Source organism: Vitis vinifera, chromosome 2, assembly GCF_030704535.1.
Source record: "Vitis vinifera cultivar Pinot Noir 40024 chromosome 2, ASM3070453v1".
In the NCBI taxonomy this organism is placed as follows: Eukaryota; Viridiplantae; Streptophyta; class Magnoliopsida; order Vitales; family Vitaceae; genus Vitis; species Vitis vinifera.
Window position 1 is genome coordinate 18,893,760 of NC_081806.1, and position 18,697 is coordinate 18,912,456.

The window sequence follows — 18,697 nt, forward strand, 5'->3', positions numbered from 1 at the left end:
TTATCCAAATGCTTTGACCTTCAAATGCTGCTATTAGTGTTTGCTCTCCTAAACAGGTAGGTAATGGACCAACAACCCAATTTAGTGAGAGCCCTAATAGATATAAAACTCAATGATGCAGTTTCACCTTTGTAGAACATCAATTCCATTATACAATTCCTCATAGTTTCCTTTACATAAATATGTAAATATACACTGTAAAAGCTAGAAAACATTCCTCATTTCTTGAGTTCATAAATTTGGAGTAGAATGAGCTAGGTACTCTGATGCTTCTTTCTTCTTCAGTTTCTCTTTCTCCATTAAGTATGTTCGTTCTGCTTCAGGAATAGACAGTATTATGGACTGCAACTTGATATTCATCTCCTCAATCTTCTCCATCAGCCTGTCATTTGTAAACATCCCAAGAAACACATTTTGGATCGTTTCCCAGCTTTCTACTAGAGGTAGAGCGATGATGACAGCTGATCCTATTGTACCCCATGCTACAGCTATGATTGCCCAGAATGTGAAATACCCCTTACTGAATTTCCCTGTTGCAACAGAAAGGCACAGGTAAATAAACCGAGAAAACTGAAATCCAAAATAGTACCCTTGAGCCTAAGAATATTCAATACTCCTAATCTGAAAGGCTTACTCAATTTACATTGTTTGTCAATGAATGTGAAGAAGCTTGAGGGGGGTGTCAGGGTTGATAAGGGTTAGCCAGCTTAAGCTTTGAGGTTAACTCGTAGTTTAACATGGTAACTGAGTTTTGGTTTGAGCTTGGAGGGTCTTGTGTTAAGAGTCTCTTCAGCTTAAGCTTTTAAGTTAATTGACATGAAAACGACAAGATACAGGACCCTCAGAAACGACTTCGTTGAAGCTAATCTCACTTGATGGCATCCTCTTGAATAACTGATTCAGACACTGAAGGAGATGGTTTGGACGCTAACAGTAACAAAACTATTTTGGTTTCTTTTACATAGCATGTGAAATGAGTCCATTCTATACAACTAAGACATGGATTTAAGCTTCTACTGTTTATCTTTTTGATGATTTTTGTTTCATTCTTGAGTAAAAACTTAATTTTAGTACTGGGTCTGTGATTGAAATGCTAAGGATGACACAGAAAATTGTTGTTTGAATTTACCTATTGGAAGGGAGAGCAGAGGCCAGAGTATAACAATGACGATAGTAAAGCCAACACCCCATTTCACGATCCATGCCTTTGCTCTGATCAGCTTCTCCTCTCTGAACTCTTCTGCTGGCAGTTCACTCTTCTCCTTTTCCACCGTAGTTATCTGCCTAGTTGTGTCCCAGTCATAGTTCTGAGGCCACAAAAGGCTACACACAGCATGAACAGCTCCTCCAGTTAGAATGGAAACAAGGTTTCCAGCAAGCATAGGTGCATTCCTCCCAGTTGTGTCAAGGTTCACCTGCCCATACTCGATGCTTGTAACCGATAACCAAGTGATCACTCCTAGAATACACCCTGTAACTGTGCCAAGAATAGCGCCAAATGCATTTGCTTTCCTCCAGAGAAGCATGAAAGCTATGGGTAGAACAGCTGATCCAATTAGTACTCCCATGGCCAGATACATCCATCCTAGGGAAACTCCTGCCTTGTTCAGGATCACTGCCAGAAGCCCCATGAAACACCCGAATCCCAGGACAACCATCCTTGAAACTTGGAGGATTTTCTTCCCACTTGCATTCGGGTTTATGTAAGTACGATAGATGTCATAGGTGCATAGTGAGGAGACTGCTATTAGCTCAGAGGAACCAGCAGAAGTTACAGCCCTGATGAGCATAGGAAAACAAAATCATGTTTAGGGCAAAATGAAGAAATCTTGAAGTGGGGGTTTGATATATTCTGCAACTCACATGAAAAGCATCGTGAGAAGCAGAATTGATCCGGCTTTTCCCATCAAAGCTATGGCTGTAGCAGGGGGAACAAGTCCATGACTTGCCTCACTTTCAGTTATTGGTAGATCAAGCGCCAGTGCTCCTAGGCCTAGTGATGTTGCCAAAGAGAACGGCACAGCGAACCACACCAGCCCACCCAACAGGTAACCCTTATGTGTAGATGAAGGCCTTGCTGCTATGGCGCTCACCCAGTATCCCTGCAAAGTTTACCTATGTTTTTGAAGGTAGAGACATGGACAATATGCTGGGTAGGTTAGGAAACAAAAGATGGAAACTTACATTGTCAACAAAAACAGTACCAAAGTTGCCAACAATGTTGATGATCCCAAACACAAGCCCCCCAGAGCTCAACATCGTTAGATAAGACCCCTTGTAGTTCCCATTTACAGGGCCACAAGCTTGCCCATCATGGGAAGATGGCTCTTGGCACATCCTCGACTTGCCTGCAACCTCCATCAACCGTTTGTATACAACATTGGGGCTCCCAAGCTCGTTGCTGGCCGTGTAAACTAGGTACACGAAGATGACTAAGACCACATGGACTGGAACCAATTTTGAAAAGAAAAAGCTCAGTCAAGTAACAGATTGAGAGGAAAAAAGACCAAATACTATTAGGGAAACCAATACCTATCACAGAATGAATATAGCTCGCCAAGAAGGTGGCCTTTAGTCCTCCAGCTATTGTATAAACGATAACCCCGAGCGGTATCAGAAAGCTTGCAGCATAGATGTTTACTCCAGTGAGTGCATTCACCACTGCCGAGCCCCCAAGAAGAAGCATAGCAGTAACAATAATGTTTGTCATAAAGCAGAAAGTGAGGAAGACGATATGAGCAGCGGTGCCCCACCTGAAATACGAGAAATTGGTAAATGATGAGTTGAAAAACATTGAATGATTACGGTTAGGCTTGTGGCAGCAGTATAACATACCGAGCTTTAACTATTTCACAAACAGTATGAGCATGAGGAGCCTTTCTTTTGATCTCTATAGCCATGATGCCAAACAAGAGTACCTATTGATTAGCATCACTGGAGTCATTTTCCTAGATTGAGAGAAAACATAGAAGAAGAAATTATAGCTTGAACATGCCTGGATGGTAGCTCCACTGGCATACCAGAAAGGGCCGCTAACTCCATACTGCCATGCTACATTGGAGCTTTGCAAGATTGTGGCAGCCCAAGTCCACTGTACAGACCGGTACTCGAAAATATAAGCTTATTGAATCTGAATTCCATGTAGAACTACAAAGGAAGCGATATTAGACATTACCTGGGATACGATCACACTGGCGATTAGTCCGGTTTTTACATTTCTGCCTGCAGTGTTAAACCATTCTGATGTATGTCGGGAACCAACGTATCGCTTCTCCAGCCATACCTGACCCCATTGATATACCCATTGTCAGCACTATCAACAATAGTGACTCATAGGAAATCCTCTTCTGCAAATGTCATGGACTTTCGTCTTTTATAAGCACTCTAATATATTGGTATATCCAAGATCATATGTTAATTGCTCAGCTCATATCAAGTTCTGAGCAAAGTTTCAGGGACTTGATTACTCTTTTGGGAGACCATCCTTGTCATGACTAGGAGTTAGGGGTAGGGAATGTCTCAACATCAAGAAGGCACCAATTCATAACATTTGGAGATATCTGATCAGAGATTATTCTGAAAAATTTAGGGTATGTTTTGACAATGTTTTCAAAAATAATTCTAAAAAACCGGTTCTCAATTGTTTTTTGGAACAAAATTTTATTCAAGAAATCAAATATGAAAAACAATTGTTAATTTATTCTCTATGAAGGTATTGACCGTATCGTGCATTTATAAACAATGTAAAAGTTTTCAAAGTATTTTTCATCGTTTCAATTGTTGCTTTTAGCATTTTATAAAAAGCAACTAAAAACTCTTTCATTTATTTCTTTTAACAAATTCTCGAAAAACTATTTTTTATTAAAATTCGTCAACAAACATGTTTTGTAAGTAATAAAATTATTTTCTATTCTAAAAAAAATAAAAGAAAGAAAGAAAATTGCTTTCTAAGAAAAATTTGCAAACAAACCTTAGCATCTAAAGCAAGCTAGTGAAGAAGATCATGATAGCAAGAAAGGAGGTGATTCATATGAATGGAATTAAGCCATAGAGAAAGAAAATTCCCCAGTGAACTGAAGAAGAGACTCTTGTCATATACCAAAAAAGCAGGACCATGGCCCCAAAACACAAGATTAATCAATATCCCCTCTAATTCAAGAAACAGCATAGGATTAAAATCTCCAGACTGCAGACCTCTGGTTAATTATTATTATTATTTATCTCTCCCACAACTCACTCAGTAATGTAATGAAAATTAGCAAATCCCAACATAATTTAGATGATGGGTTCTGCATATTACACTCCTCTAGGCTCTAGTTTCAAATTGAAGGCAACCGCAATACTCATATCTAAATGGTGGGTTCTAGTCTTTCTTCAATAAGACATAGCAAAAGTGAAGAAAAAGAAGTAGAGATATGAGAAAGATGTGGAATCAATGGCTGGAAATCTTCAGTAGTTACCAACTACCACATGGGAATCAGCCAAAAACACCTAAAATAAAAAATAAAAAATAAAAAATCAAGACATGGGTGCTGTGAAATTTACCAGAAAAGAGGTAAAGACAGCAAAGAAGGCACCAAAACCAAGAATAACAGAGTAGCCAACACCTTGGTTGAGCACTGCTTTTCCTTGGAAGAAGCTGCTCTGCCTCACACACCCTCCTCCATCTGATACTTGATAATACTTGCTGGAGAATTCAAACGGTGGACAAGAAGCCATGGGCCACAACCCACCTCACTCTCACTCTCTCTCTCTTTTTCTCTTTCCTTTTTCTTTTCTCTCTTCAAATCTCTTCTCAATAAACCCTTGTCATAGATTCAAAACTCTCTCCTGTTTTTTACAGCAATTTTCTTTGTGATTCTCAATGGGATGACAAGTCAAACTAGGATGGTATCTCTTTGTCTTTGGAGGATTCTCTATCTCTATTGATTGGCATCGGCAACAGGGCAACAAGGCAACAGGGGAACTCTTTTACATATGTTCCCATAGCTGTCATCTCATTTGTAGTATCCATATATAACTGTATTATTACTCTCCAGCCTATATTCTCTCTTGACAACTTTGTTATCTTCCTCATATATAAATATTTTAAATCTGTTTCACAAATTCTAAGTAGAGTTTATAATATTTTTAACTTGAAAATTTTATCATTCAAATTAGAATCACTATCAAAAGCATTTTTAGTCTCGGGTTTAATTATTCATTTTATTTGTTCAAAAAAAGAAAAAAAATACAAAACACAGTACCTTTGTCACAAGTTGGTAGAAACCAAATTGATTGGATGTTATTTTGTTCAATCATTGGAGGGTCTCTTTAGGATTCCTGAAACCTGTGAGTGTAGAATTAATCATACCTAACAATTTGAGGGTTTGTTTGAGATAAGGTTTAATTTCCATTTATATTGTGGTTGATTCTATTTTTGAGTATCCTATTTAAAAAATATTTTAATTGAAATACAGGTAATTTTGATATTTTTAAAATTTTCAATTAAATAAAAATCTATTTCTTTATATGCTTAAGAAAAATAATTCATTTCCTTGTATTTTCAAAATATGGAAATCATAATAGCAATTGAACCTTCAAATTTAAAATAGAGATTAAGACTCTACTTGGTAATTGTTGTCGAAAACAATAATTTAGAACTGTTTTTGTAAATTGTTTATTTATATTTTATAAAATAAAAGTTTATTTAGGAACTTTGAAATCTTTTTATTTTGCTTTTATATTTTTCAATATTTTAAAAATAGTTTTCATCTGTCATGCTTTATTTTTAATTATTTTTAAAATAACTTTTAAAAAACAAGTAAAAATAATAAAAAATATCTGAAAACACTTTATTTTTTATTTTTTAGAAAATAAAATCTTTTTTTAATTGTCAAATATGTTTTATTTTATTTTATTTTTTTTTATGTTTTGAAGAATAGAAAACGGTTTTAAAAAATAATTATCAAATATGATTTAAATTTTCAAAATAGATGTTAAATGGAATGAAATGGCTAGTTAGATTTTTGCTGATTTTACAAAAATTGCAAAGTTTTATTTTCAATGTATGGGTAGATTCAAATATCTTCTCAAGAGAAGATTATTCAAGTAAACCCTAAATTTCTATTGACATCATTGAGATATTTCTCCAATAATGGACACCAATGAGTGAAGGGTTGAATTAATAAAATTGAGTTGGCACTTGTCACTTTCCAAAGAAAATTGGGTGCCTTCATTTTGACATATTTGATTTTGATAGATTGGAATGGAAACAACCAATCAATGGCTTTTGAAGGGAGGTTATCATTTTAATTTGGGTCTCTTCTTCTGACTTTTAAGTGCTTTTCCAAGTTTGCCTTTTCACACATTGTAGAATATGAATTTTTATTTATTTATTAGAGAATAATAATATATTATATTTCAATTTTCAAAGAAGGTATTATATTTATTCGAATATTTTTTAAAAATTGTGTTTAACTTTAAAATACCTTTTTAATATTTGGTGTTGTGATTTTGTGTTCTCAATCATGCTTGTCCCCCTAATTTTTAAATTTTTATTTTGAATCTTTATTTTCTAAAGGGAACTAGTTATATTATTTAAAAGTTGAGGGTTTTTTAAAGATTTAAATTAAATTAATATGTTATTTTGTTGGCTAATAACAAATTTGAGTTTGTTTGACAATGATTTTAAAATACATTTTTAGTCTAAAAAGTGTTTTTGAAAAAAAAAAAATGGTATTAGGCAAATTTTATAAAACACTTTTAAAAATATAAAAATTCACTTATAGTATTGAAAAATCATTTATCATGACATTATCAGTTTGACTGTAATCATAATTTAACCATCAGTTTGACCATTGAATTATGAATTGATAACTTTTTTAGTTCAATTGTCGATCTAATTATGAAAATGTTGCTTGTTATTGTTCCATGCAAGCGAGAATGTAATGGAGCTTGCTTTTTGTTGTTCCTTTCAAGGAAGGATGTGATGGAGCTGATGGTGGCCTAAATTTTTGAAAAGAAAATACAATATCTTCCTGTTTTTGATGGTTTATGGTAATGCACTAAAGAAACAATGGCAACAACAGTCTTTTATCTTTGATAAGCAATAGCAAATTGACAAAAGCAAACAGCACTCAGCATGTCTTGGAATGGGAAACTTAGCCCGTAAATATGAATGCCAAGGAGCCTATCTTCACAAGTTTCCACCCATCTGCTTCCAATAAGCTCTGGAATTTCCTTACTATTGTAGCCTTCAAGACTGCATGTCTTGGAGGGAAACTGCAGTAACCGTACAACGATATGGGATGCGTTGTATTTTCCCAGGTCATGGTGTTTCCTAGATATCATCATGTAGACCGAAAGGGTCAATTCTAACTTTTGCTATCAGATTCTTAACTACTGAGAATGGATGAGCAATACTGAAGTCTAAGATGTAAGGTTGCTGAGGTATTAGTGTCTGATTAAGCATAACAAAAGATGACATCCTTCAGATTTGATTTTTTTTTTTTTTTTGATAGACAAAGAGAGAATTTGATTAAAACACGCCTATACAGGGGGTGCTCCCTACGTACACAGGCAGTATACAAAGAAAGTCAAATCCAAGGCCACAAAAGAAGGAAAAAACCTAGAGAGGAAAAAGCTAAACAACAATCCCATCACAAAAAAAATTCAGAAAAGAGAGATAGTCCAAATCCAGAAACTGTTGAGACCACTCAAGAAGAGACCGAAAAGAGAACATTCCTTCAGATTTGATATTTGCTTTCTGTAAAAAGAAAAAGAACTGCTATCACTAATTTCCTACATAATATAGTTTTGAAAATATTGACTGTACTGAGATGCAACAATATCATACACAACAAATGTAACAGTAACTTACAAGTGATATCAACAATTACCCAAGCTTGTTGCAATCCCAACATTGAAAACCTGAACAGAATTCAAATAAACCTGGATAGAATTTTCTTACAAATTGATCCAACTCATCATTAGATAACAAATCGACTAACATGGTTGCAGTGGATGCAAAGGCATAAATCCATTTGCACCCATTTCGTGGAGAAAATTAATTACTCTTAAGTGCCTCTTTAGCTAAACTGCCTAAATTGCGCTCACCTAGAATCAAGCAAGTATAGGCAACAGTTGCCCAACAAAAAAATGGAGGTATACGTGAGAAGCATTAGTTACTAGTTAAGAAACACGCATAGTATGTAAGTTACGATTCACGTGAATGTTTAGAAATTTATAGATGAAATAACATTAAAGAATAAACAAAGATAATTATTTGCAATGACAAAAAAGAATAGATCATCTAATATATCTATACCTAGAAGTAAAGAAAATATTAAGGAAAAAAAAAGATTAGTCATATAAAAATCTTCGAATTTTTTATACATTTTGATATTCCCCTTTTGAATAAAAAAAAAAAAGGAAAAAAGAAAGGGAAAAATTATCAGGACTTAGTTACAAATATGAGTTTGGAACAATGTGACTATTGAAAAAACAACAAACAATATAAAAATTGCACCATTTTTAAATACATTGAATATAGCAGTAACTTACAAGAGATGGCAAGGAACCTCCCAGCTAATTGCAATCCCAAAGCTAAAAACCTTCCATTACCCATAGTTTCTCCAGCTCCAATCCCACCCCTCATTCAGAAGGAAGGTAGTTGGCAATATGAAAGCGAAGTGCCTCACAAACCAAAGGAATCGAGGCATTACCCATGGTTTCACTTTCTTTCTGACATTTTTATTTATCACTTGAATCACCATTGACATTCCAATGAAATCAACTATGCTAAAACTATGCTTGCACGTTTCTTGCAATCGTTCAATTTTTTTTTCTTTGTGTGTGTATGTGTTCTCATCAACATTCTCAGTCTAGACGCAAGCATCACCAAATTTTACTAAATATCAACATCTTTAACTATTGCACATAATTAAATTTCTAAATGAAATCAAATTTAATAAAATTTAAATGTCACTTAAAACATATATCATTCAAAACACTAATTAGCCAAAATAATGCTCCAACAAAGTTTCTAAGGCAACAACAACAATAATACTAATAATAATTAAAAAAAAAACACCTACTAGACAAATATAATATAGAAGAACAAGTAAAATCTCAAGGCAACAGTTTCTACAAATATACTGCACTCTAGTGCAACCCAATGAGCTCACACCTAAGAACAAACCGCTTCGAGTAACACCAGTGGTAGTAACCAATGATCATTGCTTATTCCATTGCTAAAAGACAATCAGTTTAAGGACCATTGAATGAAATTAACATGGAAGGAAAACAATGGCAAGTAAACAAACAAAAATAACATAAATTGGAATAAACTAGATCAATCTCTTGCAACAACATGATTTTTTAAAAAATTAAACTCATTTGCTTGCAAAAAAATTGTTGATACAATCAAAAGTCATTAACAACTACCACGAAGAGTGAGACCCTCCAAGAATTCCACATTTAGAGTTGATGAATATCCATAACTCTTTACTGCACAAACTCATGTAGAATTTGTTTTACAGATTGATCCAATCCATCATCAGATAACATTTCCACTATCAATGTGATGGTGGATGCATCAGCGGAAAATCCCCTTCCAAGCATTTCTTGAAGAAGTTGAATAGCACTCAATGTCTCATTATTTCGTAAAAATCCTCGAGTAATCAAATTGTAAGTGCAATCATCTGGTGAGCAGCCATCTGTATTCATTTCCCTAAATAACTTAGTTGCCTCAGCTAATAACCCTTGTAGACAAAGCCCATTGATCATTATAGTATAAGTCCAAACATCAGGATGCAAACCTTTGGAGGAGAGACTGGAAAAGAGATCCCCTGCAGCTTCAAGTTCACCAACTCTACACATCCCATCAATGACAATATTATAACTTTGTATATCAGGAGCCAAATTACTACCTTCAATAGCTTTCAGCATAGCCATAGCTTGATCTAGATGACGAGTTTTGCATAGATAGTCTAATAAAATGCGGTAAGTAACGAGATCTGGAATTTGGCCACTAGCTACCATCTCATGAAAAAGTGCTATTGCATCCCGGAGTCTTCCAACATGGCATAAACCATGTATAAGAGTGTTGTAAGTCACGATGTTAGGAACCAATTCTCGTTGACACATTTCTTCAAAGAGATACATGGCCTTATCTATCCTTTGAATCTTGCAATAACCGTTGATCAAGGTACTATAGCTGATAACATTAGGTGCACAGCCCTTACGAACCATCGTATCAAATACTTTATCCGCCTCATCCATCTCAGATCGCAAACAGTGTCCATCCATCAATGCAGTGTAGGTGACTACATCAGGCTCCACACCTCTTTGAATCATCACATCAACTACATCATGTGCTATGGTGACCATTCCTTCTTTACAGAGTGCATCCACCAATGTGGTAAAGATAACTACATTTGGCATTATCTTGCTATCTACCATTTCATTCATCAGTGTTGCAACATGCTTCCACTCAGAGAACTTGCATAGGCCATGAATTATTGAGTTATAAGTTGAAACATTAGGTGAAATGCCTTTAGCGATCATCTCAGAGAAAATGTTCAAAGCCTCATTTACTTGTCTATCCTTAAAAAGGCAATCAATGATGGTGTTATAAGTAATCACATTAGGCTCACAATTTTTTTGTACCATGCTCCTAAGTAACCTGATAGCGGCTCTAGAGTTGCCCACTTTACATAACCCATGTATCAGAGTTCCATAAGTAACCCCATTGGGTTGAAAACCTTCCCCAACCATTTTATCAAACAGGTGGAGGGCTTCACCAATTTTACCCTCAACACAGAGGCCCCTAATCAGAGTGGTGAAGGTAGCGGTGTCCGGTTGATGCCCAAGTTTGAAGATTTTCGCCAAGACGGAGAAACCGAAATCCACCCGATTCAAATGGCAGAAAGAGTTAATGACGATGGCGAGAGTGTAAACATCGGAGGGAATTCCAAGAGAATCCATTTGCTTAGAAAGAGAAAGCACAGTGGAGTAGTGTTTCATGTTAGCGATGGAGGTTAAAATTTTGGCGAAATCAACAACTGAGGGTGGAGGTTGCATATGAAGCATTCGATTAAAGGAAGAGAGGGCTTCATCAATCGTATTAAAATTCAGGGATTTGGAATGGAAGCTGCTACTATGTGATGAAGACAATAATTGAAGAGGAAGAGAAAGCATCCATGTACCGGAAGCAGGAGAAGAAGAAAGCTTTGTCATCAGCATCTTCATCTCCATCTCCATCTCCATCATCATCTTCATCATCGTGCAGCTTCAGCTTTACTCCTAACATCACAACATTTCGATTTCACGTACTCTGCACTTTGGGTTTCGAGAGGAAGATTAATCTTGAGAATTAATTTCTCCTTTGGGTTCAGTCTCCGTCTAGAATGTGGAGAGAGAGGATTTTATTATTTTTATATTTTTATATTTGGGACGCTTAAGTAGTTAAGTGGCAGAGCAGACGGCATATGTAGTTTGATATTGTGGTCAAGCTTTCTCTTTTCAAATGAATGATGTGGGCATAAGGGTCTCCAAAAAGCCCGCGGCCCGCTTTAGGCCCGGCCTGGCCCAAGCCCGGTCCGAGCCCGTTTATGGGCGGGCCGGGCCGAGGGCCTAATTTTAGGCCCGGCCCGTCCCTTTAAAAAAAAACTACAAAAATAAAAAGTATTAAAAAAAATATACTTTATTTTTATATATATATATAACTAACTCATTTAATAAGCACAAAAGGAATGTAGCTCAGTTGGTTAGAGCCTTGAAATTTAAGTTTGAGGGGAGGGGTCCAAATCCCCCCCTCTCTCTTCCTTTATTTAAAAGCCATTTTGGCTTATTTAAAAAAGCCCGCGGCCCGGCCCGGCCCGGCCCGTTGACCAGTCAACGGGCCCATAGGCCCGGCCTGAGCTGGGCCGCGGGCCTCCTATTTACGGCCCGGCCCGGCCCGGCCCGCCTGTTGGAGACCCTTATGTGGGCATGTGGGCTTGAATTTCACATCTGAGCCTGCCCATTGACTGGTCAATGGACTTCTCAGCCCATTCACACATAAGCGGGTTTTCATTTTTATTTTATTTTATTTTATTTTTTATCCATATGCTCCAATACCATTATGTACATAACCTAGTCCTCTTTTGTGTACTACTCCTTACAATACCATTATTTATTTTATTAATTAATTAATTAATAAATAAAAGAAAGAAAAATTTGTTGATGTCTAGTACAATATTGACCATTGACCTAGTCAATTACTTGCCCCACAAATTTAAAATTTCCAAAGGTTCATGAACCCTCCAAATGAAAAGGAATCTTGTTTCCAACCACAATTCAGGGAAAATATCTAACCTAAGCCCACCATGGGGATCCATTCCCTGATTTTCTATAAAGATTGCAATCTCACAAACCAGCCATTTGATATAATGTAGATGAAAATATTTTTTATTTTTTATTTTTTTTTAAGTTTGTTAAAAAAAGCTAGGAAAGTTTGAGAGAAGTATATTCTTAAAAATTTAATTTTCTTATAGAGAAAAAAATTATGATTTTCTTTATTTTCTTATCATGATTTTTTTTTCTTAAATTTTATAGGAATTAAACTTATGGGTGTTGTGTGGGATCCTCCCCAAAAAGTGCCACGTGGCTCCCTCTCCCTTGGACACGCAGACCACCCCCCTTGCGACGCGTGACATAGTTCATTCCACCCGGGTAGGAATTTTGTCCGGCCGACTTTCCACCATCTCCGGATATCTCACAGTCGTAATTCTGTCAGGACCAGCATTCCACCATCTCCGAATATACCACATTCGACGCCTGTCACCGGATGGGAGAGGAGGACGATTCAACTTCCCCGGGCAGACATGTCCGGATCCGAATGAGCTTGTCGTCGGATGGGAGAGGTCGACGATTCAGCTTCCCCGGACAGACATGTCCGGATCCTCCGGTAACGCTTACTTGGAGAATATCCGTAGCCGACGATTCAGCTTCCTCGGACAAACATGTCCGAATCCTCTGGTAACGCTTACCCGGACAGCTTCCCCGGATAGTTTGGCTCGTTAGATACTCGCGATTCGCTGGATCCATTTCCGCCCACAATCAAAAAGCAAACTCTAACAATACTGACGATCAAGTCTCTTGAACTGTCACTCATCTTTAATGCAAGATACATTTGACAAGACATTCCCAAATCTTCTCAAGTCGCCTGACACATCCCCGATATTTAAAGTCATAAATTGAGGCGACATTCGCCGCCTGAATACCTTCCTGACAGCCGCCACCTGGCACCAGAAACGTCATGATTGCTTCGCCACAATCATGACGATGGGACCCGCTAGCACAGCGGGGCCATACTTTCTAACTCATATATAAACTCTAAGGAGACTCTCAGGAAGGTAAGCAAAAAAGGAACAAGCATCCTTGAAGCAATAAGCAATAAGTAACAAAGAATAAGCATCCTTGACGAAAATCACGGAGCAACACTCCCAAAGGAAAACTCTATTTTCCAACAACTTCCAAAAGACTAACTTAATCATTGGAGGGTATGTCCGGACAACCCATCCGGACATCTTTTTGCAGGAGGAAGGAGAATTCACTGTAACGCGTTGATCGAGATTCCGTTGCTGGTGACGACTATTGTAGCAGGGGAATTTTGTCATCAACATGTTGGGTAAACCAACTTAATAACTTAAAATGACTTAATTTTAATTATTAAGTAAATTAAATATATTTGGTAAAATAACTTAATGATATTACTTAAAATAAAAAATAACTTTAAGTAATAAATAAAAATAATTAACTTATTCTTAAATCCACATCTTTATTTTAATTTTTTATCTTTATTTATTATAATTACCTCAATGATTTTTTTTGTTATTTCATGATCTCTATTGTTATTTAACCTCCTTTGTCATAATTATAATTTATGAAGATAAATATATCAATTTTTAGATTTAAAATAATTTTTATCAAACAATCTTTATACTTAAAGTAAAAATTAAATAATAAGTTTTAAGTAAATAACTTAAATATAATTTAACTAAAAATAAATTTAAGGCATTAAGTAATAAGTATTAAGTTTTACTAAACACCCCATATATATTAGAATATCACATCTCATTAAATAAAAAATGCACATTTCTTAAGTGATATGATATATTTGGATGTTATTATATATATATAATGTTACGTTTATATTTAGCTATAATGCCTACTGACATTTGGTTGATAGATACGGGTGCAACTACTCACATAAGTGTCACGATGCAGGGTTTCCTAAGGAGCCGAATGCCAACTGATGGTGAAAGATACATCCATGTGGGAAATGGCAACAAGGTTGTAGTCAAGGCTATTGGTATTTTTAGATTACATTTAAACTCTGGATGTACTTTAGATTTGGAAGAGACTTTCGTAGTACCGTCGTTTAGACGAAATTTAATTTATGTTTCATGTCTGGACAAATGTGGATATTGTTGTTCATTTAGAAATGGAATGGTTAGTACAAGTAGTCTAACAGACAAATTATACAAATTGAACATAAAGGCCTCTAATGGAAATGAAACCTTGTATTCAAGTAATTATGACATTAAGCAAAAATTAACAAATGAGAATTCATCAATGTTATGGCACAAATGTTTAGGTTATATTTCAAATCAACGTATTGAAAGGCTTGTGTCAGAAGGAATTCTTGAACCACTTGATTTCTCAGACTTTCAAGTCTCTATAGAGTATATTAAGGGTAAACAAATAAATATGAGAAAAAGGGATGCCAATAGGTGCGGTGACATCTTGGAATTCATACATATGGATGTTTGTGGTCCATTTCCTACCCCTTTTTGGAATGGACAACAATATTTTATTACTTTCATTGACGATTACTCGCGTTTTGACTATCTTTATTTGATTCATGAGAAGTCTCAATCATTGGATGTGTTCAAGAATTTTAAAGTTGAAGTTGAGAACCAATTAAGCAAGAAAATAAAGGTCATCAAATTTGACCGTGGAGGTGAATATTATGGTAGATATGATGGATCCGGTGAACAACGTCCAAGGCTATTCGCTAAATATTTGATGGAGTGTGGTATCATTCCTCAATACACCATGCCGGGGACTTCAAGCCAAAATGGTGTAGCAAAGAGGTGAAACTGTACTCTTAAAGATATGGTAAGAAGTATGATCAGTCATTCCACCTTACCAGAATCACTTTGGGACGAAGCTGTCAAAATTGCAGTTTACATTTTGAATAAAGTTCCAAGCAAAGTAGTAGCCAAAGCCCCATATGAGTTATGGACTAGCAAGAAACCTAGTATTAGGCACTTGCATGTTTGAGGTTGTCTAGCTGAGGCTAGGCCTTACAAACCAAATGAAAAGAAATTGGACTTCAGAACAGTGAACTACTACTTTGTAGGGTATTTTGAAAAGTCGAGAGGCTTCAAGTTTTATGACCCCTCAACAAGATCCTTCTTTGAAACGGGCAATGCTAAGTTTGTTGAGGATGTTGAGTTAAGTGGGAGAGAGCCATTAAGAAAGGTGGTATTTGAAGAAGAATCTGTTAGTATTCTTATTATTACAACTAGACATGGTCATATTATGTTTAATGACACTATCCAGAATGTACAGCCAATAACAGAGATTGAAGACACACCTGAGATTCCTCCTACTTAAGTTATGGAACCAGTTCAAGTTCATGAAGAGGTAACTCAACAACCTCAAAAACCTCAAGTACAAGTGCCATTGAAGAGATCCACTAGAAAAAGGAAAAGTACAATTTCAGATGATTATGTTGTATATCTCTAGGAACATGAGTTTGACATGGGTCTGGAAGACAATCCAATTTTAGTTAGTCAAGTTAAACAAAGTTCTGATTTTGAAAAGTGGATAGAAGCCATGAAGGATGAGATGAAATCAATGAAAGACAATGGTGTTTGAGACCTAGTAGAGTTGCCTAAAGGTGTAAAACCGATTGGTTGTAAATGGATTTTTAAGACCAAGTATGATTCAAAAGGCAACATTGTTAGGTATAAGGCATGCCTAGTCGCAAAAGGTTTCACTAAAAAAAGGGCATTGATTATAAGGAGACCTTTTCACCGGTTTCGTTAAAGGACTCCTTTAGAATCATCATGGCACTTGTAGCTCATTATGATTTAGAGCTGCATCAAATGGACGTTAAAACTGCGTTTTTTAATGGCAACATTGATGAGACAATATACATGGTGCAACCGGAGAACTTTGAGTCTAATGATTCAAAGCAACTTGTATGCAAATTAAAAAGGTCCATATATGGTTTAAAGCGGGCATCCCGACAATGGTACCGAAAGTTTGATCAGGTGATTACTTCATTTAGTTTTAAGGAGAACACTATTGATCAATGCATATATCTCAAGTTTAGTGGGAGCAGATTCATTATCTTGGTGCTATATGTTGATGATATTTTACTTGCAAGTAGTGATATGGAACTTTTGCATGAAACCAAGCGATTTCTATCCAGTAAATTTGACATGAAGGATCTTGGTAATGCATCTTTTGTGCTGGGTATACAGATCTATAGGGATCGTTCAAGAGATATACTTGGGCTATCACAAAAGTCCTACATCGATAAGGTGTTGAGTAGATTTGGCATGAGCAATTGAGCACCAGGAGACACGTCTGTGGCAAAAGGCGATAAATTTAGTTTGCACCAATGTTCGAAAAATGAACTTGAGAAGAAGGATATGGAAAGGTTTCCCTATGCCTCGGCAGTAGGAAGTCTCATATATGCATAAGTTTCTATGCGTCTGGATATTGCGTACATTGTTGGAATGTTAGGCAGATATTTGAGTAACTTAGGTATGGATCACTGGAAAAAGGCAAAACGGGTTATGCGGTATTTACAAAGAACTAAAGATTATATGCTCACATTTAGAGATTATGGGATATTCGGATTCCTATTTCGCGGGATGTCTTGACAGTAGGAGATCCACTTCAGGATACATCTTCATGTTGGCTAGAAGAGTAGTTTCATGGAAAAGTGTTAAACAAACACTTATTGCTTCTTCCACCATGGAGGCAAAATTCATAGCCTGCTACGAGGCATCAAACCATGGGATATGGCTGTGGAATTTTATCACTCAGTTGCGGATTGTTGATGGAATTGAGAAACCATTGAGAATCAATTGTGATAATAAGACCGCAGAATTGTATTCTAAGAACAACCAAAGTTCGTCAAAGTCCAAACACATTGACATTAAGTTCTTAGTTGTAAAAGAAAGAGTTCAGAGTCTTCAAGTATCAATTGAACACATAAACACAAACTCCATGATTGCGAATCTGCTCACTAAGAGTTTGCCACCCAAAGTATATCATGAGCATGTTACATATATGGGTGTTGTACGCATTGATGATGTGCTAGTATAGTGGGAGTTTGTATTTAGATTTTGTGTTTGTTTACTTAATGTGATATTATGTTTGTGTTATTTGTATAGAACTTGATTTTAAAGGCTATTGTATTTGAATACTCTAAATTGAAATGATGACTTTCAGAAGCAGTTTAGCATCAAGTGTTGAAAGTGGAATTTGACTATTTTTAGTCATAAAGTAGGACCAATTGGAAAGAGACATATTAAAGATCACATTCTATGTAATTTCCATGCTACACATCCATACTTGATCCATGTTGCTAATTTTGTTAATGTTGTGATCATTGATGGGTCTAGTTATAATTATGATTAATGAAGGTCGCTTTGATCATGTGTTAGCATAATTAGTAAACCGGATTGTTTAAGGATATTTGAATAGATGAGCTCAATGAAGTATTATCATGAACATTGTTGGCTAATATATGTGGTCCAAGTGGGAGATTGTTAGAATAAATGTGGACCCAAATCATATTAACCATTGTTTAGGATTTAACTATCCATATATATGTGATTTCCATTTGATCTAGAGTATAGGCCACCTTATGTGTAGAGCCCAGTGCCATAATGGGTCTTAAATGATGGGTCTAAGACTCGCGAGACCCAATAGTCCAAAGGGTATGGTCCCTAAGGCATAGAGGGTATATATATATAAGGCTAAGTGTTTGTTCTTTTTAAATATATCTTTTGAATAAGAACAAAACTCGTTCTCTCCCGCTCCCATCGTCAGAGAGATTACATAATTGGTGGATAGCCCTCTACATCCTTAGAAGATTCGTATCTCTTCATCAAACGAATAATGGATTCCGGTTGGTTCCCCGTCTAGAGATCAAGACATATTTTAATGCTTGATATGTTTATATATATATCGTGTATCTGCTTTTGATGATAATGGAGAATAAAACTCCCTACATATAAAGCATTCAATTAAAGGAAGAGAGGGCTTCATCAATCGTATTAAAATTCAGGGATTTGGAATGGAAGCTGTTATTATGTGATGAAGACAATAATTGAAGAGGAAGAGAAAGCATCAATGAACCGGAAGCAGGAGAAGAAGAAAGCTTTGTCATCAGCATCTTCATCTCCATCTCCATCTCCATCATCATCTTCATCATAGTGAAGCTTCAGCTTTACTCCTAACATCACACCATTTCGATTTCACGTACTCTGCACTTTGGGTTTCGAGAGGAAGATTAATCTTGAGAATTAATTTCTCCCTTGGGTTCAGTCTCCGTCTAGAATGTGGAGAGAGAGGATTTTATTATTTTTATTATTTTTATATTTTTTTAAATTTTGACGCTTAAGTGGCAGAGCAGACGGCA

General features: G+C 36.0%; 2 protein-coding genes across 3 annotated transcripts; both read right to left on the bottom strand.

Annotated features, from left to right (window-relative positions):
- Window positions 1-128: 128 nt before the first annotated feature.
- On the bottom strand, window positions 129-5,049 carry LOC100242634 (urea-proton symporter DUR3). Of its 2 annotated transcripts, XM_002263007.5 has the most exons (9): window positions 4,546-5,049; window positions 3,176-3,283; window positions 2,996-3,091; window positions 2,836-2,918; window positions 2,533-2,753; window positions 2,185-2,447; window positions 1,864-2,102; window positions 1,130-1,779; window positions 129-530 (listed from the first exon to the last, which is right to left on the bottom strand). In XM_002263007.5, exons 1-9 carry the CDS (start codon window positions 4,717-4,719, stop codon window positions 232-234), a joined length of 2,133 nt encoding a protein of 710 aa, XP_002263043.1. In that variant the 5' UTR covers window positions 4,720-5,049; the 3' UTR covers window positions 129-231. The 2 variants fall into 2 exon arrangements, with proteins under 2 accessions (XP_002263043.1, XP_010665449.1); XM_010667147.3 differs by lacking the exons at window positions 2,836-2,918; window positions 4,546-5,049.
- Window positions 5,050-9,202: 4,153 nt separating this feature from the next.
- Window positions 9,203-11,452, bottom strand: LOC100244236 (putative pentatricopeptide repeat-containing protein At1g12700, mitochondrial). Its single transcript, XM_019225406.2, has one exon. It carries the CDS (start codon window positions 11,263-11,265, stop codon window positions 9,487-9,489), a length of 1,779 nt encoding a protein of 592 aa, XP_019080951.1. The 5' UTR covers window positions 11,266-11,452; the 3' UTR covers window positions 9,203-9,486.
- Window positions 11,453-18,697: the final 7,245 nt, after the last annotated feature.